This window comes from Echinops telfairi, unplaced genomic scaffold, assembly GCF_000313985.2.
Source record: "Echinops telfairi isolate 266 unplaced genomic scaffold, ASM31398v2 ScPeMD7_2;HRSCAF=8, whole genome shotgun sequence".
NCBI lineage: Eukaryota > Metazoa > Chordata > Mammalia > Afrosoricida > Tenrecidae > Echinops > Echinops telfairi.
The window spans coordinates 59373038-59395936 of record NW_022103898.1 but is presented as its reverse complement, the minus strand read 5'-3'; the positions used below and the strand labels follow the sequence as shown (position 1 = coordinate 59395936).

Below are 22899 nucleotides of genomic sequence, written 5' to 3'. Positions count from 1 at the left end.
AAGATGAAGGTGTCAACAAGATGGGTGGACAGTGGGCTCACACATAAGAACGGTGTGAAGGTGGCGCAGGAGTGGGCCATGCTGAATTCGGTTGTACCTAGGGTCTGTAGGCGTTGTCACTGATTCGATGGCCACCACAGTCTATCGTTGGGGTACCGTCAAAATGGAGGTCCAACCAAGCAGGGACTTCAAAGGTGAGCTGCTGGGCCCATTAACTTCAGTCACAAAGGTCAACTCAGAGGATCACGGTGATTGTTTGGGGAGATTCTAAAGGAATGATCCTGATGGGTTTCTCTCAAAGGATGCAGGGCGGTTATGGGGTTGCATTATGAAGAAGTTTTAAAATATTGAAAACTGCATTCACAATGCAAGACTGTGAATGATGGCTCTTTGATTTGGGTTCTTCCGGACATACCCTTGGGTACTCCAACCTAATGAAATGTGTTCTCCAGATCGGTCTGGATAATATGGTTGGGGGAAATACTGATTAGATTATGATTCAGTTGTAAGTGATTGCTAGTAAAGTTAATTGTGATTACCATACTAATGGATATAAAACGAGCCATCTCAGAAACCATTGGGGGGAATCCCTACTAGTAAGAAAGAAAAGCCCGGCAAGGGGTGTGTCCTTTGGACCCTAAGATCCCTGCACAGTGCACCTATTTGATCCAATGACTGCTGTGACACCAGAGGACTGGCAGAGGGTCCTCAGCAGGCCCAGGGGCTGGATGATGAGACAGGGTAGTGGGCTTCCCATCCTACAGAACAGGTAAAGTTGAATGTTTGGGGGCAGGAGGCTGGCTTATGAAGTGGGATGCCTCTGTGCACCTCATTGAGGGAGCTTGGCTTGTGGACCCATCATGCTAGAACTGAGTCACTTCTAGTTGAGGCTTCTAGTGGGTGACAGATTCTGTGGGTATTTATTGGCAGCCCTAAAAGAGCCTTGTAACATTGCCAGAGCAGGGCCTGGGGTCAGCCAAGAGGTTGAGGGCCAGAGAGGGGCTGAATATGGGCATTGCCAAGAAGAAACTGTCCTGACTGACCCAGTATCCTGAGCGTTTCTCACATGAATTGTAACTTATTAAAGCCCCTAATAAACCTCGTAATTGTGAATTTTTCTTTGTGTGGCAATTTCAATTAGCTTTGGAAGTCAGCAGAAAAACCGAGTGCTGTTGGGAGAGCAGTGAAGGTTGAGTGCTGTGGGGACAGCCAGGAAAGGTGCACTAGTTCTCCCAGGGTAGCAAAGTATGCTGTATTTTGTTGGGAATTTTGTTTGGGAACTTTCCCACATCCTCCTTACCACCCTGATCTTGACACTTTAGGCCTCTTTTTTATTAAGGAGCCCCTTCAGAGTGACAGAGCTTCTGCTTTGAAGGTGTAAATCAAAGAAGGATGTGTTATTTGGGTAAAAGTTAGAGAGACAGAAACACTACTGTCAGCAGTGGATAGACTTCGGAGGTATATTGAAAAGCAGTAACTTCACATTTTAGTAATTTTGCATATATGATTTTATAATAATACTTTTAGCCTTATCCTCCTATCTCTATTTAATTCAGACATGAAGTATATTATTTTGTTTGATCTCCATTGGTCATCCCCAAATTGAACTAAATTCGAACGAAACAATTGCTAACAATATTTGGTGATCACAAAGCTCCAGTCCATATGGTAAACCTTGTGTGGAATTAGGAAATGTTGTTTTGCCTCTTGTTTCCTTTTTATTCCTCACTCTTAATTCAGAGTTAGGTCTCTACCCATGAATATGAGTATGTCACTTCTCTAGATTCCTAGACTGCCATGGGAAATTCTCTCTCTCTGCTCATCCCCAATCATTTATCCCAATTTGTTTCTGATTTTCTTTACTCTGCCACCCAGACCATTGTGCTGAAAATATCCCTTTCTCTCTCATTCTCTTAAAAAAGTCAACTAAACTATCACCCCAGGCGCTTTCCTGGCCCGTCACCAGGCAAAGACTATAAAACCACTGCTTTCTCTGCGTAGTCACAATCTATCTGGAAGCCACTTTTATTTTGTACATGGAGGAAATTGTTTTTTCACCATTTTTCATCCCTCTTTCCTTCTATAACTATAAAGTCTTTGAAGGTAGGGCCCATGGTTTACACCTGCATGCACATGACCACCGTACCATCGGAATGTAGCATGAGTTCCATAAATAGTTGTAGAACAAATTTTTCTCTTTTACGTTCATAACCACATATATTTACAGTTGAGAGATCCTGAGGCTTGAAAAGGCTGAGCATCTTGCTCAAGACCATATAGGTAGTGAATAAGAGGTGCTTTTCTTTTAATCAGGGCTCTTTTATCAAACTTTGAACACTGTTAATGTATTTTATTTTAGGAATGCTAAAAGATCCTTTTATGGTTATATCCCCCCTTCTAGATAATTGAATCTTTTAAGCTGCTGTGACGTAACCTACATCTGCTTTAAGTATTTCTTTCCTCATCTCTCCATGCCTATGCATACCTTACCATGTCTTAAATTAGTTCACGCTTCATTCATATCTTCCTAAATTTGGCTTGATGTATCTACCTTTTTTTGATCTTCATTCAGACTCTTCTCTGCTTTTCCACTCTGACCCTACCCCTTGTCCCTCCCATAATACCCTTTACCGCCCTCTGCCCCCATGACAGAGTCAAAACCACTGTGTGGTCTTACCCTCTATTAACATGATTCCGTCTCATAATCTATTTAAATGATGCAGACATCTTCCTATCAGTAGTACTCCCTATCTTCAGCTTATCACTAGTGACTGAGTCTGACCGTGTGGAGTTTGGCGGTTTTTTTTTATATTAAATACTTCTATTGCGGGTTCTTACAGCTCTTTCATAATCCATTGTGTCAAGCACATTTGTATATGTTGCCATCATCATTTCAAAGCATTTTCTTTCTACTTGAGCCTTTGATATCAGCTTCTCATTTTTCCCTCCCTCCCTCCTTAATAAATGAAGCCTTAATAAATTATTGATTATTATTTTCATATCTTACATCATCCTCTGTCTCCCATCATTCCCTTTTCTGTTGTTTGTCCCTCTGGGAGGGGGTTGTATGTCAATCCTTGTGATAGATTGTTTTCTGTCCTATATTTTCCCATTTTAAGCTGTTTCCCCTATCCATCTGAGCAACTCATCTTCAACATGCAGTTACCTTTAAAATAATATGTATCAAAGAGATTACGGAAACTATTCAGATCTGCTGATATTCAAAAACTCAATACAGTGCTTGTATTGGAATAATAGGATTAATTGCTACTATTAACATTGAATCTCCTTTAAACATAGCTCAGGTTCTTCAATTTGGCTTGTTTTGCTGATTCCGTGACCATGGTAGACTGGCCACCCTTTTGACATTAAACTATGAAATAAAATGAAACTAGCTTTTGAATATACACCATATATAGATTTTTTCCCTACAAAGCACAGACATCCGTCCACTTTCTCTTTTGCTAAAAAGTTAATTCCAGTGTCTCAGTGTGGGCTCCAGAGGCCATGCAGGGTCCCTGTGTAAAAACTCTTTACGTTGACTTCGTTTTTAGTTTCACAGCCCCTGGTAAACAATAGACAATTAATCAATACTTAGTGATTCCTTTTGTTGTTGTTGTTGCTGTTGCTGCTGCTGAGGGCCACTGACAAGTTAAGATGCTATGTATTTTTTTTAAATTTTGTAGTGACATAGACATGTCTTTATAAAATATTAGCACTTTCTCCCCTGAGACTTTTTGAGGTTTTCTGAAACTGGATTTGCCTCCGGCTGGAATCTTCCTTGTTTCCTCCTTGGTTTAAGGTAGTCCTTCTCCTGGGTTCTGCGGGGGTTTTCCCACCAGGAGTTCTCTATCTTCCTTTCCATCTCTTCATGTACATAAGCCTTTTTCCTCAATTACACAGTATCATTTTTTCAACCATGTAGATTATTATTTTTTGCTAATAATCTGACTGAACTACATTTACACATGGTTTATTGACATTCTACTTACTAAAAATAAAATGTTTGTTTTTTATTCGTATAAAAATATTCACTTTACATATATAACATAACAAAATTTATATATAACAAAATTTCCTTCAATGTGAATCTTTTTCCTTTGAAATTTACCTTAACTTTTATTTTTAAGATTACTAAACCATTTTTTCGTATCATTTAAACATTACAAATTTTGAAAAGGGGGTTACTAACTATTAATATTGATAATATTTTTTTATTTTGATAAATGAGTGTATAATGTCTTGCTAAATATTAGTAACTTGAATTCAAATAAAACATCATTTTAAACTCTCTTTGTATACCGTAGTTTCAGATTGTTTGTGTGAGGAATAGGTATTAAAGGAGGTGATCGCTAATTGAAGATGTGAGTATTTTTTATCTTCAGAATGGACATCTCATCTTTATCTGGTACTTCTTAAAAATGTTCACTAGTCAAGTTGAACTAAAATGATATATTTTATAATTCCTCCATCAATTCTAAATCAAGTAGCTTTTAATGCACACTTTAAAATTACATGAATGACAGGTATGAACATTTGCTTAGAAGTAAATCAATTGTAAAATTGTTTTGAATTGGTGCATGATTTTCCATTATTATATAAATCCAGGTCATTTGTCTAAAACCTGCGTATGTCTTTTTTGGTAGACTCAAGATCAGATATGTATGTATGATTTTATTTATTATTAACAGTTTAACCTATCATATCTAATTGCATTTTATTTAATTTGTCTTGAACAAGGAAGTTTATTGGAGAAGAAATATAGCCTATTTATGCCATATACTCATATACTTCAGTCAAGTGTAACCTTCTTATATAGGGCCTCATGGGACTGGAGGAGTCGTCTGTAATTGAGAATGTGGTTTGGTTCAACTGTTTCAGCATTGCTCTCTTTGAGGGAACACAGCTGATTTCTGTAGAACTCTTAATGTAAAAGAGGAATAAATAAGTCCAATATATAGCCACTAAACTGTACAAAGTAAACAATGATGAACAAAAATATTTCTTTAAAGCATGAGAAAAATAATGCACACTTACATGCGCTAGTTAACTATTCTTTTCATGGTATATTTATTCTCCATTTCTATTTTCTTTAAGTCTAGGACTAAGTCTTCTCTCAGCTTGAAATTACAACTTGTTCAGAAATAACATACTGTTTATCTGCTGGCTCAAACCTGGGACGCTCCAGGACTGAGCTCAGAATGAGTTTGAGCAATTTAACTCTGCAGCCTTTAATCTCCATAATGATACTCTTTAGGTCCTAACTGTCTGGGGGCTATTTAGCCCTTGTTATCCCTTGCACCTTCTTTTCTTATTTCACTCCTCCCTCATTGGAGGCAGGAGGCAGGAGGACTAATAGCTGCCAGCATCCTTGGTATGCTGGCGACAAAACCCAAGCTATTTCCTTAAAGGAGAATTTTATTAAAATCCAAAACAACCGAAAAGTACTTTTTATTTCATTTTATTTCTGCCATAGCAAATTTGCTTTTAATAGAGTAGAGACTGCTATCTCAATGATGCACAGAAGAGAAGTCTTGTAATTTTGACTGTTTTTATAATTTCATGGTAAATTTTTATTCTAATGAATTGTTATCTACTATGTATTTGTTATTCGGAATTCACATATGCATCCACACATATATATAGTTTGGTGTAAATAGTGCCTTTGTTACTGTGTTCTCTTCACATTCTTGTGTGTGTGTGTGTGTGTGTGTGTGTCCTCACTCACGGGGGGTGGCGGTGAGGGGGAGCAAGGAAAGGGGAAGAAGGATGAACTGGTCACAAGGTATTAGAGATAAGTGATACTAAATAGTAAAACAGTACTGTAAGCTTGAAATTTAGTTAGTCGTCTTATATTGAATGTACTTACAAATGCACTATGAAAAGTGGATTGTGGTCGTTCTTTATATTGTAGAACACACCACGAAGCCTGTAACCTAGTCACTTTCATTATTTGCCCACTGTCCAAATTTTGCTTTAATCACTGTTAAACAGAGTCCATTTAAAAAAAAAAATCTGTTTAGAGCCCAGAGTAGTTCATTGATTGTGTTTGATGTCGTGCTCAAATCAGCCACCTACATTTTAGAGTAACTTAAGAGGCATTTTATTTACTGGGTTCACTTGAGTCTCACCATGTAAGACTAATGAACTTCATCAATTAAGTGACACATATTCTGTACCAGTTGTCACACACATTCTGTCATAACCATGAATCACCTATGATATTGACTCATCTCTATTGCAGGAAAAGCAGAGGTTCCTGACAGATGTTCTGCATGAAGTGATGCTGCTTGATGGCTTGGCCAGTTCCCATCCAGTATCACAGGAAGTGCTACAGGCAACAGATATTGACAAGGTGTTTGACTGGATCGCATATAAAAAGGTGGGAATAAATAAGACTCAAGTGCCACTTGGATATTTCACAATGCAGGGAAGTCAAATTGTTTCATGCTCGATGTGTTCTACGTATCTCCTCGTCCTAGCAGAAAGAAATGGACTGTGAGTTGGAAAATATGAAGTAGTAGGCTTATGCCATTTTCAGAGTTAAGGCTTTGTTTTATAAATTAGAAGACCAGAGATGATTATTTGCCAAATCATGCATAGAAATATTGAAGTACTAATGAATAAATGTTTGGAGACCCAATATGAGATTGCTGTACACACGGTTATGTAAATGTCAGATATTATTAACAATAAGAAAACAGACTAGTATAGTGACAATTATTTTTCAGTGGTAGCTCTTAAATATTTACTTATTTTGATTGGCTAATATAGAAGGATATAGGCAATGGCATGCTATGTATATTTTATAAACAATATGGGAACATTTCAGGAATTAAGCCTTTTTCTTGGAAATAAGAGTAATAAACAAAAACTAAAGATGAAACTTAGGATGACAAAATTTGGGAGGTAATAATTTAATGTTCCTTGCTCAATGGTTAAGTGCTCAGCCAAAAAGTCACTGGTTTGATCCCCCCAGCCTACTCTAAGGGAGACCGGTGTGGCTTTCTTAAAGATACACTGCCTTATAAAGACGAAGCGCATTTCCCCTCTGTCCAATGAGTCACGATTGGTTCAGTGGTAGTGGATATATTTTTTTGTTTGGGACAATAATTAGACATAGAACTAGGATATCTTGCATGAACTTTTTTTTCTGTGGTTAGCTGGGTCAGGATAATGATGTTTCTTTGTACCACTCTCCCTCGGTTCTGTTTTTAACACGAGCATGTGTCTCACTATTTCTTACTTACATGGCAATCAGTTTTCTTTTACTGGAGCTGAAATAATTGTTGAACTAGGTTTAATGTCTCCTGTCATCAATTATAGGATGTTGTGAATTGTATCTGTTAGGATTGGTATGTACTTTATAGATTGAATATTGTTTCTGTTTTATTAAAATTACAAATACGGTTTTCTATAAAACATATCCCTATTTAATAAAAAATGCTTTTAGTTTTACACTCTGGTAGTGACTATCTCATTGGCAATGAGTTCATGTTAACCTATAATACATAAAAGTATGAACTGTTTTAATAGAAATCCCCCTGTAAAATTACAGATCAGTGCATTGGTTAAAAAGTGTGTTTTGGTGTTTTATTAAAATAGGTGACATCAAGTACCATGTTATTAATAACCATTGTGCCAAGACCTATCTATGCGCAACAGAACAAAGCCCCGTGGTTATGTCTGCGTCCATTGTTGCAGCCATTATGTGAGTCCCTCCTGTTGTCTTATATTTTTTACAATGACGACCTTGTCTTTCACCTCCCATGATGTCTTTTTCTGAAGACTGGACTCTCTTGAGAGATAACACGACCAAAGTACATGATACAAAGTCTCACCATGCTGGCTTCTAAGAAGCATTTTGGCTGTATCTTCTAAAAGACTTTTGCTTGTAGTAGCACCATTCTTTCAGTATCCTTCTCCAACACTTTAATTTTAAATGCATGAATCCTCTCTGATCTTCCTTATTATGAAGTAACTAAAGATACCATGGCACGGCTAGGCACATCTGATTCCTCAAAGTGACATATTTGCTTTTTCACACTGTAAAGAAATTTTATACAATAGATGTACTCATTGCATTATGTCACTGTCATTTGATTTCATGGCTGCTGCCTTTGTGAGCATTGAGTGTAGATCCAAGTACATCTCTGATAAATGAAATCTTTCTATCATTTATCATGATTGGCCCAGTTGTGCGGATTTTTATTTTCTTTAAATGACCTGTGATCCATACTGAAGGCAGTAGTAGATATTGATCAGTAAGTGCTTCAAGTCCTCTTCTCTTTCAGCAAGCATATTTTGGAACTTGTATGCTGCCTAGTGTAAATGAGTCTTTTACAGATTTTGATGCCTCATTATCTTTCATATCATTCAGGCTGAGAATTGATTGTTGCACATACATATTGAATAAGTATGGTGAGACTCTCCAGCCCTGATACATACCTGTCCTGATTGCATGCATACTGCTTCCTTGTTCTGTTTGAATGAGAGCATACGCTCACTTCAGTGTTCCTGAATTCCTGTTATTGCAATGTAATCCATAGTTTGTTATGGCCCACACTGTTCAATATCTTTTCATAGTTGTGATACACAAGTAAACATCTTCCTGGTGTCCATTGCTTTCAGCCAAGACTAATTAGACATCAGTAATGATATCCCATGTGCAGCTCCCTGACAAGGTTGAATTATCTTCAGCAAAATTTTACTTGCCAGTAAGATTAACTTTCTTCAGAATGGGCTCAAACATGGATGTCTTTCAGTTGGTTGGGCAGGTTTATGGCAGGTTCTTGAGGTACACTAGTGAGTGTGTCTAGTGCTGCATCAGAGTTTTAAAATGTTTCTTTGATATTTTTTCAATTTCTGGAAACATGCTTTTAATTTACGCCTTCAATGAAGCTTAGAATTCTTTCCGCATCACCTGTTCTTGATACAATGCTACTATTGAATGGTTAAATATAGACCAATTTTTGATTTGGATACTTTGTGTATTCCTTCCATTTTTATTGATGTCTATATAATTTAATATTTTGTCCGTAGGATCGTTCCATTTTAACTGGAGGCTTAATGTTTTTCCTCAGTTCTTTCACCTTGATATCTCCTCACCCTATTCTTCCCTTTTGGGTTTCTAACTGGAGGACTTGCTACAGTTTGTGAAACCGTTTTACTCTGTCTTCTCAAGCTGACGTGTTCTGTTAAGATCTTTCACTAACTCCTCTTTGGCTCTTCTTTTCTCTCGAAATGTACTTGTTTGTCATGAAAGATGTCAGGTCCATTTCAATTGTACTTTTCTTAAGCCACTCACACCGACATGGTGCTGTTTTGTTTTTAAAAGAAACATAATATATACATATATATAAATCACACAGTTATTTTATCATTTCTTCCAGTTGCTTTAGCTACTGTATGCTCAAGAGCAAGCTTCTGAGTCTTTTATGACATCAGTGTTGGTATTTTCTTCTTTCCTGTCTTTTTAATAATCCTTTGTTTTATGCTTTGATCTCATCCCATATTCATCTTTTCTTTGGTTCTTAGTGTTCAAGGCAGGACATCTATTCTTAAGATGATCTTTAAATTCAGGTACAATATACCAAAAAAATTGTATTCTCTTGCTAATGAACCTGTGTTTATTTTTTTCAGCTTCAACCTGAAATTGCCTCTGAGGTTGGTGGTTTGTTTCACAGTCAGCCCCTGGTCTTGTTTTGCCTGATGATATTGCATTACTTCATTGTCATTTCACACAGATGAGGTCATTTTCATTCTATATTCTACATGGACTGAGGCTGTTTATATTGTTGAATAAGGATACGTGCATTGATGAAGTTATTGCTTTTAAATATATTTTATTATATGATTTCTGGTATTCTTTCTGTTACTAAGGCCATATTTTCCAATAATTGATTCTTCCTTTTCATTTCCAACTTTGGAGTTTAAGTCATCAATCACTATGAATGCATCTTTATATTTGTTGATGTTCTAGCTGAAGAGTTTTGTAGAATTTTAAATTTTTTTCATCTTTGGCTATGTGGTTGGTGTATAAATTTGAATAATAATTGTGCTGGCTTCCTTGTAGTTGGGTAGACATTATCCTATCTTAGACAGCATTGTACTTCAAGATAGATCTTTAAATTCTGCTTTTTTTCAATTTATACATATTTTATGTCACTAATTGCAATCCCCATAATGTAATAGCACTTATCCCACTTCCTCCTTGGGTTTTATATTCTTACTCTTCCTTCTTCCTAACCTTTCTGAATTTTATCTTTGAGTAAATGCTGCCCTTTTTTATCATTCTAAGATGTGTGTGCGTCATTAATAGATCTGTCTACTATTTGGCTGAAAATTAAGCCACAAGGTTGAGTTCACTTCCAGACCTCAATGGTGACTAGAGACCCTAGTCTTGACCTTTCCTTCCATCGGTCACTATCCAATAAATAAGCCTTGCCTTATGTTTTTATGATTTTGAGTTCTGTTGCACAGTTTTCTCCACTGCATCCAAGACCCTTCGGTGACCTCTTTCAGAAGAGTTGATGGTGCTAGCATCTAGTTCTTTAGGTCTCAGGATTGTAGAAACGGATATTTGGGTGGCCCATTAATCTTTTGGGCTAATTATTTCCCATGTATCTTCAATTGTCTTCATTCTTCTTTCCTCTGGACAGAGAGATAAAAATAGTTGCACCTTAACAGCAGTCTGTGTTATGCCAGTTGACCTTGATGTCCCCCAAGATCATGGTCTGCAGATCCCAGGCCCAGTGACTCATGCCTTCAAAGTGTTTGGTTATGTCTACGAATTTTTCATGACGCGCTGTGTTAGGAACCATCGGGTTCCTCTGACTCTTAGCAAGCCTATGAATAGCAGAATGAATCACTGCCTAGTCCTGCATCATCCTCCCAATTGTTCCTGTGTCTGAGCCCATTGCTGTAGCCACTGTGTCAGTCCGTCTTGTCCAGGGCCTTCCTCTGTCTCACCGCCCTTCTACCTGACAGAGCATGATGTCCTTCTCCAGGGCTGATCAATCCTGACAGCATGTCCAACGTACATGAGACAGTCTCACCAGCCTTGCCTTGAAAGAGCATTCTAACTGTACTTCTTCCAAGACAGATTTGTTTGTTCTTTTGGCAGTCTATCGTACTTTCAATATTCTGCAACAGCACCATCATAATTCCAAATGCATTGGCTCTCCTTTGATTTTTCTTATTCATTGGCCAATTTTCACATGCATATGAGGTGATTAAAAATACCGTGGCTTCGGATAAGTGAAACTTAGTCTTCAAAGGAACAGCCTTGCTTTTCTTTCTTTTAAAAAAAATCATTTTATTGGGGGCTCATACAACTCTTATCACAATCCATACATACGTCAATTGTGTAAAGCACACTTATACATCCGTTGCCCTCATCATTCTCCAAACATTTGCTTTCCGCTTGGGCTCTTGGAATCAGCTCCTTGTTTCTCTTTTTCCTCCTTCCTTGCTCCCCTCTCCCTGCTACTTTTGATATTATATATAAATCTGTTCTTTTGAATTTGTCATACTAGAAATAATAATCCCTATGACCATGTGACCAAAAAAAGGGTCAATATTAGCCTGTTTGGGCTGATAAATATCTAGGATATTGGACTTTATGTGCTTCATTTCTTTTGTTTTCAAATTCTAATTTTTCAGATTTTAACTTCGTACATGTCATGTACTAAGGAACAATGGATATTTGAAGCTGTTCCTTCTCATTGTGAGTTGAACCCCATCAGTAAATGAAGGTCCAGAAGGCATTTCTCCATCCATGTCATTAGGTCAACTCTAACTTGAGGAGGAAACTCATTAAGATTTAAAACATAATTTTTTTTAATAAAAAAAATCCAACCTCATTGCTTTGCGGTTGATTACAACTCAATTGAACTTCCTCATAGGGGCTTCCAGGGTGTGATATTTATGGTAACTGACTGACACATCTTTTTCCTGAGGAACAGCTAGGGGCTTTAAACCTTCAACAATTGGTTTAGCAGGCAAGCTCTTTAAACAACAATATGAGGGTCAGTAGGTTTATATTATACATATTTAGTCAACGTCTCCATAGAAGTAATATCATGTTTACATGTTGGCCTGTGATCTGCATGGTTTGCAGTTCGAAACCACCAGTAGCTCTATGAGGTCAAGATGGCACTCTACTCCCCTAAACAGTTCCCCTCTTGGAAACCCACAAGGGATCACTATGAGTCATCATCACCTCCATAACAATGAGTTTTTGTTTTGTTTTGTTGTTGTTTTGTAATATTTTGTACACAGCAAAGGAACTTAACAGTAGTGTAATTCTCTTTCTTCTCATCAATTTTGCTATTTTTCATATATTTCCTTTACATAGATACTTAAAAGCTAATAATATATTGTTATTATTGAATTATTTAAAAATATATTTTAATAATAGGAAAAAATCCTACATGTCTATTCATATAGTTTCTATTTTGTTATTTTTCATGCTTTTATTTTTCATTTCTTCTGTGTAGCTTCGCAGTCTTGTAAACTCTTTGGAGAAGTTGTATTCTATCCTTTAGGACCACTCTGAGTTCAAACTGACTCGATGGCAGTGGGTTTTTGGTTAAAGGACTTCTTTAACATTTCTTGTAGTGAGAATCTGATAATGATAAATTCTTTCAAATGTTATGTGCCTGAAGAAATATTTAATTTTTGTTTTGTTTTTGAGAAATCATGAGGAACCAATGGAGAGTTTAAAAAAGAGGACTAACAGTTACATTTGTATTCCAAGAAGAATATTCATAAAGGTGTTATAGATATTGGAATTAATAAAACAAGTATGGAGATCATTAGAGTACCCAGGATTTATCTTATTTTATTGTAATGTAGTATGTTGTTACATTCAGTTAGGTTTTGCTGCTGCTCTTCTGTACACCCCTTCCTCTGTTTATCAGTTTCTAGTCAATGTTAGCTTCTGTCAACAATCACGCCTCTCCTTATCTAGATGCTATGCTAGATTACCATCTCTGGTAATTATTTCCTTAATAATTATTCTAATTTTTCCTACTTCTCTTTCACTGCTCTTCCTGAATTATAACTTCACTCTGATGTAAATATTTTCCCATCTACATATATTATACAGGTTAAAAAAGATTATAGAAGAATAAAAGTAGAATCTAATAGAACAAATACTAATTTTTTATAGGTTTTAATTCAAGGATGAAGTATCTCTGAAGGAATAATGAGCACTGAAAATTGCATCATACACATAATGTTAGGATAGAAAGAGGAAGAATGAGAACTATTCTGTGAAAACAGGTTAGTTAGCTCAGCAAGCTTTTTATTTTAATACTAGCTTTTAAAAAGAGAATAAATGATAAAAGTGCAATGAAAACAGGAATGCACTGTCCATAAACCGGAAAGATGGGGAAAGCTGGATTGAGACCGTCTCTTTGCTCTGAGAGCACAAAGAGAAATACGAATCAATGACCCCATGACCTGGATGATGAGAGTGAGAGGCTGCTCATTAAATTTACATGAGATGCTAAGTTGGAAAGGTTTATTGTAAGCTTGGAAGTGAGGAGCAGATTTCAAAATGACTTAAGCAAATTTAAAGACAATCCGTTAAATATGAACATGTTTCATCACTTCTTATATGAAGGTTACAACGTGTTAGAGACCAATTGAAGTTACAAAAGTCAGAGCTGAACAATATTCACAAGGAGTCAAATTTTAAAAAAATAGACATTTTAACTTTCAATGTTCTGGTGGTATACCTAAAGTTTTTAAGTATTTGTGTACTATCAGAGCAAATATACATAACATCTGTTTTGTGTACAAGTGGACATGAAAAGCCAGCCTTGTCCTTTAAGGCTGCTGTTTCTTGTGATACCAGGCTCCCCATCTATAGCATTATGGCAGCCAGACATGGTTAATAATAAGGAAAGTGCACAAATTAATTCTATGCACAGAATGTGTTGGTTCTATAGAAAAATAAAACTAGATAGTGCTTTCTCTCAAGAAGGTTATAGCCTAGTGAACAAAAACCCAAATCCAAACTAAATCAATTCCAACTCAGAGCCACAGTACCTTCAACAAATAAATTATATTTCAAGACAAGTGATTATCTAAATTGTGTCAGTTGATGGTAATTCCTGGATTCTTCAGGAAACTATTGAGCCCCCCTTTCTCTCACCCTCTTTGCCAGGACATTCTGTTGGCTCTATCATCAAAATATTTTGGAATTTGAACCCTTTTCTTCACCAACAATATTGCTATCTGGTTTGAGTTACCAACACCTTGCCTTAGTCGTAAGAAGCTCTGGTGGGGCTCGGGTTCAGCAGCAGTTCAAACCCATTGCTTCCTCCACTGGAAAAAGACGAGGCTCTCTGCTCTCATAGAGACGTCCAGTCTCAGAAACCTGGAGGGAGTCACTGTGAGTCAGGATAGACTTCATGTCAGTGGTCTTTGTTTTCGTTCTTCAGCGTTTTCCCCAATGGTCCTTTTGGAATTAATCCTGCTCCTTTACAGTCGAATTTTAACCAGTCAGCTTGATATATTTTTTTACCTTTAAGTCAGACGCCATCTTTAACTTTTAACTTTTAAGACATTATCTAATGTCAAAACTTTTACAGTGACTCCCTACCAAAGTGGGGATAAAAGCCAGTCTTTACGGTGAACCCCTAAGGCCCAACCGCTGATCTCCACTCGTCCAAATCTCCCCAACTTGCCAGTGACCTTACCTTACCTCTTAGCTCCGTGGTTTTGCCTCTCATTACTGCCTTCTCATGTTCTCCTTTCCCGCTATGCCTGATTTCTGTGGACTACGTCAAGTTCTCTCCCACAGTGCCGGGCCTTTGGAACTGTCTGGCTTCTCTACATAGAATTCTATTTAAAGTATTGTCTTGATTCTATTAGCTGTACCTAAATCTTTTGTGTAAAAGTCACCATTTCAAAGAGGACTTCTATGTAAAAATAACAACAAACACACTCATTGTTTATTTCCCTACTTTGATTCATACATTAATTTGTCCCTTAGCATTGGTCACTTTCTAGCATATATATTTTACTCTATATTATATTTGCTATAATGTCTACTGCTCTACCCCTGCTTACTAACTTCCCACCCCTCCGCCAACTATAAATGTTCTACAGAGATAATAGCTTGTACTTTTCACTCATGTGTATCCAGTTTTCATTAAATTGGATACAGTATATATTCAATAAATATTGGTTGATTTTAATTAAAGTGACTATCAGAAAAAGCAATATAAGCCAAATACCATGATATTTCTGAGAGAAATAGGAATTAGAAAAAGGAGTTGGTATTTGAAAGAGGATGGAGACTTTATGGACATGTCATATAAATTCAGGAGGGGAAATGCAGATTGTTTTGCCCAAGTATTTTGTTTTCTCCTGGGGTCTCATGGGTTCTGTCACATGTAACCTGGCCCCTCAGCTGTGGACCTCGGGGGCCTCCTCTTGACCACTTAGCTCTCCTCCTGCCATCTTTGAACTCTCCGGCCTGGTTCGGCCACTCCTTCCGAGTCTTATTCATCGAAACAATCCTTCTGCTTCCCTTTGTTGTCTCTATGCATAGTCTCAACTATATTAATACTATCAAATGCAGTTAATGACCATTTTGTCCTCTTCAGACTCTGGTATATTGCATATATATGAGGGGGTAGCCCCCCAAACTGGAAGTTTTTCAAAGCTATTTATTATGATGATGATTATTATTACAAAACAACCTTATCACCTTTAAAGTACTCTCCATTAAACTTAATACATTTGTCCAATCTGCGATTCCATTCTTGGAAACATTTTCCAAACTTATCTGTCTGGATGGCTGAAAGCACCTCCCTCATATTTTTCTTCACCTCTTCTATGCCATGAAGTCGCTGCCCTTTCTTGTCCCTCTTCATTCACGGAAACAAAAAGAAGTCACACAGAGGTAGGTCAGGTGAGTAAGGTGAGTAAGATGTGTGGGGCAAGAGAGGCATGCTATTTGTTGCCAAAAATGGGTGCATCGAGATGGCTGCATGAGCAGGTGCATTGTCATGGTGTAAAACCCTGTCCCCATCTGCCACAAATCAAGTCTTTTTTGTCACACTGCTGTTACATAATCTTTTCAGAACCTCTAAATAGAAAGCTTGACTGACCTGCTAACTCCAAATGCTCTATGCCCCTCACATAAAAAAAAACAAATGAGCATCATCTTGATCTTTGACTTCATTTGATAAGCGTTTGTTCAGGTTTTCTGGTTTTTTTGTGGGGGAGGTGGGGGTGCAACTGAAGGTGGCATCTTCAACAGGCTTGATTGATGTTTGCTTTCAGGGTCATAAGAATCGCACCATGTCTCCTCACCAGTAATTACCTTAGAAAAAAGAAAAGTCTGGGTCATTTCAGACCTGTTCTTTCAAAGCCACGGCATGCTTCTACTGGCTGCTCTTTTTCCTGGTCAATTAGTACCCGAGGCACACATTTCATAACAACCCTTCCCATTCCCAAATCTTCAGTTCAAATTTGCTGAACTGAGTTGCAAGATAATCCAGATAACTTCTCCATCTCATCTGTGGTCTGTTGTTGGTCCTCAAGCACAAGTGTATGAGTTTTGTCCACATTTTCTTCTGTTCAGGAAGTTGATGGACTGTCCAGAGCAGGGTTTGTCATCAACCAATATTTTACCTTTTTGGAACGGAGAAAAACACCCATACACGTGTTTTTCCCATACTGCTGTCCTTGTAAACTGTGTTCAACATCATACAGTTTCTGCAGCAGTTTTCCAAAGCAGGAAAAAAAATTTCATAGCTTCACACCGTTTTCTTAAATTGGCCGTCACAAAAAAAAAAATGAGGTTCAAGCAAAACTGCCTTTATGAAAAAATACACTGTGGCCAGGCAGAACCTTCTCATGCAACACCAGTGGGTGCACAAATTCAGAGAACGTTGCTCTCTGTAGGGGGGCGAATCCATACTACAAATGCTCTGCCTCAAGGAGCTTTTTCCCTTTATTGGGGGGGGTGCCCTTGGTGTGGGTTAACTATAGCCTCCGTGGTTACTTTCAGAAACAAAGTTGGAGAACAGGCTTTTGGCCAGATTTATGAAGGTATTAGTATTACTGTAAATAATAGTAGCAAATAGTTTTGTTAGTGCCTTTTGTTTTAAAGAATTTACACTATTATCTTTATCTACCATTGCTGTAAAATAGATATTATTATATTCAATTTATCAATCAGGAGAGATCCAAAACTTAATGATTTAAATAATTAATCATTTAAAGCTTGTGCTCAGGGTTCTAGACAGCAGAGATAGCTATCCATATATTCTTTTATTTGTCTAGTATATCAATGTTTAAATAGAAATATGATTTGAGATTTAATCTTTTGACCTATGCTTAAGTAAAGCATATGTCATATTTATTCATATTCTATATGAATAAATAAATACAATATTTTAATGTATACTATACATTAAATGAAGACTTAAAAATGATGATTATATGTTCTAGGCTGTCATTATCAATCATTATCAATATTTATAGGGTCTCTCTATGTTGGAACTGACTTGATGGTAGTGAGTTTGAGTTTTTTATTTTTAATCATCTCAGTTTAAAAATGTGAATAATATAAAGAGACTGAAAAAATTCAGTGAAGATGAGAGGGGCAGAAAGAGGATCAGAGGGAGGAAAAGCGAAAGCAGTTACATAGATTCACTCCGCAGGATAGAATTCTAAGAGTAAGTAATTGGCTCTAATACATGAATGGTCATCATAGGAAAACTAGTCACCGCATCTCTGTCAACATGAAGGTCAGAGCAAGATAAATGGCCCTAAATTACAGTAGTAAATTTCAGATAATGTAAGAAATAACTTCTTGGTGTAAAAAGCAATTAAGTATTTGCGTGTGAAATATTAAAGATAATAAAAATTGATTTTTAAAAATGTATTTGACAATTAAATTACCAAAATAGATGAGAAGACCATTGGAAAAATATTTCTCAATGTTGGTTTCATAGTACATGGTAGTTTAAACATGTAATACACAGCCTTTAATTTGTTAAGAATTAGTTTCACATGAATACATTTGTGCTTGTATCATCCCGTCTCTACTTTGGTTATAAATTTACATTTAATGGTAGAACAAGCTAATTACTTGCTTCTAAGGTAAAAGTAATAAATATTGAAGCTATTTGTGTCTATCTCTGGCTTGTCTGCTGGTAGCTCTAAAAAAATCTTGAAAAGAATTTTCAGGATGAAATATACTTTGGACTCTTATTCTTTATTACTTGAGTGTCTTGGCTTTGCTTTTGGCCTTGAACGACCATTGGACTAGGCCAGAGGTGATTTTAAGACATAATGTAAAGGAAATGATTTTTCGTTCTTGTTAAGAAAATGTACATAGTGAAAGGACATGATTTTATTGGCATTTCTATGATAAATACCTTTACCACTTACTGGTAAATTATTAATTCGTGCATTTTGCTGAACGAAGTAAGTTTTCTATTGTCCATATTTAGTTCATCGCTGTTTGAATGTTTTTTCTATTTTCTTGCTCAAAATTTAATACCCAGAACAGCTTGTTTTTTCTTCTTTTATACTTGGTTGAACTTTTAGTTCTCCTACCTAGATGTTCTGGACTTATTTAGCATTTATTTGATAAAACTATCTTTTATTTAGTGAAAATAGGTAACAGTCTCCTTACTAGTAGTAATCTCCTTACTAGATTAATACAGGCTGAGATTATAATGCCTTTTCTGCTCCTCTTGTGTCACATTATTTTGTTGTTAACTAGTGTTTTATCTATACTAATTTTAAAATTCCTTTGTTGCACCATTTTTCAATCATTTTTATTTTACTAAAATGTTTAAAGAAGTGCAATATTGGTTTTGAAATTATTTACCTAGTCCTTTGTATGATCCTTTCTGATAGTTGGAATTGTGATAACATGATACACATACACACACACAGCTATCCTAGTTTTATCTTGTATAAATTGGCTGTAGTAAAATTCTACTTTGCAGCTTTCTGAAATATTCCGATGGCTACAATTGTTGTTCTTAGTGTTTGCATATGCAATGAAAAGCCTGATTCTAATGACTTTTGCACTTATTTATTTATTCAGTAGCCATAATTAAGAATAAAATTTGCCTTTTAAATTAGTACACATGGCAATATGCAAAGATTATACTATTCCCATAGCTTGCTATCCTGCAACTGTATGGGGCTCTAATTCATTTAGGCTCAAAGGTAGATTCACTGAATTTCCAGTGGAGTTTCAAGGTCAATCCAATCCTGGATCTGTCTGAATCTCAGATTGTTTTATAAATGATATATAGAGAAGAAATAGATATTGAAGATAAGCAGTGAAAATAAGTGGAAATAAACCAATGCATATTCCCACAGCACATACTTAGTACAGGGTGTTGCAATGCTTTGAATAAATTTTCGAGAATGAAGAGATTCTACAATGTTTAGAAAAGAACAAATAACACAGAAATGAATTGAGGCTTAAAAGACAAACAAGAAAGTCAACTGGGATTAAAGGTAGACATATTTTTACTAACAAGAAGTATAGAAAAAGCAAATGAACAGTGATGCAACTTCCTGTTATAAATATAGTTTTGGGAGTAAACTTTGAATAAGTATATTCATAATATATGTAGTCTGATAGTAGTGGAAAATATGAGAAGTTTAACTTAATCAAATTATCCTGTAGAATAATAATGAGTGTTGTTTTAGCATCTTATATAGGCTTTTTAGTCATCATAAACATAAATCCAGTTTAAATTAGCCTCACATACCAATGTATACTATAAAATCTTCAAAAGCTATATATGGTTACCAGATATATATAGACTTCAAAAATTTCATCAACAGGCCCACGTTTATTATCTATTTTTTATGTAGATCCAAAGTTATACAGTACTTATCAGGTATCAAACATTTCATCTATGTTAATTGAACAAATTAAAATCTCAGTCAAAATTTCTGCTTCAATTAGGCCAAACTGTGGTATCACACAAGAAAGATACAATTCTGTTCTAAGCAAATAAACAAGCAACCATTATTGGCTCATGTTATATTTTTGAAAGCAAATATACTATTTCTTTTGAAATACTGAAAAAAAATTGACACAGTTTCACAGGTTTTTGCCAGGACTTATTTTAGGAAGGCCATTGGCTATTTGATAACCTACTGAGCACATTATCTAGAGACTATCTTTTCTAGCTCCTTCATCCTTCATTCTATTGCCTCTCACCTGGTAGCACTGACAGCAAGTTGCTGCTTTTTCTGTTTCGTAAAACTAGAAAGTCTTTCTGGTTTCTTCAGTTGTTTTTTTATAAGTATTAGAAGACTTGGCCCTGGTTTCGTGCAGCATAGTCTTACCTTAAAAAAAAGAAAAAAAGAGATGTTAAAAGAAATACTGAAGTGAGCTTTTGTCTTGAGGACATTTTCCCAACAAAGAGAATTTGCACATATATTTTCAAGGGTTCATGTAGTGACAGAAAGAAAACAAAGCCGATGGTGAGATAGTTTACATAAAGAAAAATAAAGAATTGTACCTTTAGCACAAAGGGACTACAAAAAAATTTTTCTATTCTAAATCCTGGTGGTGAGCGAAGAAGAAAAGAACGTTTCCCCTAAAATTTGGAATTGCGTTACAAACCTTAAGTCTTCCTTTTAAAATGCTTGGTCCTGTAATCAAAAGGCCCCAAGATTCCAGGCTTAAGTAAATAAAATACATTCTAGATCAACCCAAATTTTTACTTCATTACAAATTATTTCTACAGATTAAAAAAAAGTATTTTATAGTAAAAAACCACCATTTTCACAAAGAAATATGGTTCCATGTGTGGGTATATGCTAACAGAGGCAGTAGACATAAAAACAGTCCTGTATACAATTAAGACAATGAATATGTCAAGTATAAAGTATAAATATTATATTAATTAATTGAGGAAATAAGATATTTGAACATATGACCAAAATGCAAGCAGATTCGAACAACTGAGGAGGAAATGAAAATGGAACTATATTTTGAAACATAGTGAGTTAGTTAATTGTGCCAGCCTGGCCGATAATCACATGTGGTGCTGGTTGAAAGGCAGAGGGATAAATGGGTGGTAAAGCCTCGCCTTTCTAGTTCTCGGTTCTCTTGTTTTGTGATGGTTGCATCGGGTGCAGCTGCCTTAGCAGTTCCCTGCTTCAGCTTGCAAGATGGATTTCCTACAAGACATCCCCAAGGAGAAGCCGCATGGATCTATCCCGATGCAGCCCTGGGTGCTGGAGCAGCCGTGTGGAGACCCCTGCCAGTGCTGAGATGCTTGTTCATTCACTGACTCAGCTTTCCTCCTGCAGTCGGCATCATTGCCTCTGTTTTGTGAGGTGAAGGACTTTGTGGACTGGTGTTGGGTTAATGGGTTAATGTTGGACTTGTGGGCTTGGGCAGCATTGGGTTGGGATGTTTTCATGTTGCACATTTTCTTTGTATAAAACTCTCTCTTATACATGAGTCGCTGTGGATTTGTTTTTCCAAAGTACCTAGACTAATACACATAGTAAATAGGTTTAATGCAGATTAGCGGGAACTGAAGAGAGACTTTGTGAACTGAATCACAGGAGTAAGGAAAATGTCCAGAGTAGAACATAAAGGGACAAGAGGAGAGATATCAAAGAGAGACAGTGGGAGAGAACGAGAAAGGCTAAGATACAGACCGTGCATTGACCCAAAGCTTCGTTTCATTTACATTATGTTTTCTTTTAAGTTTCTAATCTTTGTTTTTTTAATCGAATTATTGCTTTTTAACATCAAGACCTATAGTTTTCACCTTAAAGAGTGATATCATTCTTAGAAACAGAACTTTGTGCTTAATCTGTTTATCTTACAGTGATGAATTCTACACACGAGAAACACTTTTAAAAATTATCTTTATTTCCCTTTAGTAGCATCTTTAGGAAATCAAAGGTACTGTGTTTTTGTAAAACAAACACTACATATGTTTTTACGTTGTTGCTGGTACTACTGAATCAGTTCGAACTCGTAGCAACCCAATGTACAACAGAATGAAACCCTGCTTCGTCCTGTCCTACCCTTGCCATCATTGTCATGTTCAAGCTCATTATTGAAGCGACCATGTAAATCCTTCTTCTCCGAGGTCTTTCTTGTTATTTTGTAAGTGCTTACATCACTTATTTGTGCTTTCAACAAGCTGAACCATAGGTTAGTTAGCATTGTTTGCCTGAGGTCATACTGTCCATCAATAGTAGAGCAAAGATTTCAGCCTAGTTTACCTGACTCCAAATATGCCTTCTCATATATACATTATCCTTTTAGCAGAACGTTTATTTGATCTGTTTTGGAAAGGCCTTTAGTTATAATTTTCTGCCTGCCCAAGGAAATTGGTCTCATACACATATGGCTTCTAAAGTCGCTTTTGATCAGATATTTTCTTTCTCCCATTCTCATATAATTTGCCCTAGTTAACTTGCCCTGGTGTACTCCCATTTGTGTTTAAACAGAGTCTAAGGGATGCAGACTTGAAGTTGGAAGTCTCAGAGTCGATAGACAGAGAGATAGAATGGAACAGTGTCGGCTAGATGATGCTAAAGCCATGGTTACGCTTCTATAAAGGGCAGAGCTTACTCCAAAGCCGAGAGACTGGTTTATCTCAGTAGCCTGTTTGTAATAATCTTATAATAAGAAGTGATTAATTTCACAATATAAAAATAGCTAATTTAATGTAGAGAATTTTTGGTAGACATTCCCTTGGTAAGCACTTAAAGCTAATGTGAAAAAAAAAATCATCCAGTTGAATGTTTGGGCTTTGTCATATATTCCCCAAATTGATTTTCAGTTCCATAATTATGAAGTGGAAAACCATTTGTTGCCACATCATCTTCCTTCCTGAAAGATGTCAGTCATATTAATAA

General features: G+C 36.3%; 1 protein-coding gene across 1 annotated transcript in view; it reads left to right on the top strand.

Annotated features, from left to right (window-relative positions):
• Positions 1-22899, top strand: part of TRHDE (thyrotropin releasing hormone degrading enzyme) — a 528098-nt gene that overhangs the window by 320753 nt on the left and 184446 nt on the right. Inside the window, exon 6 of the mRNA XM_004700783.2 lies at positions 6245-6382. Within this exon, the coding sequence (XP_004700840.1) occupies positions 6245-6382 (138 nt within the window). The remainder of the gene's footprint in view (positions 1-6244; positions 6383-22899) is intronic.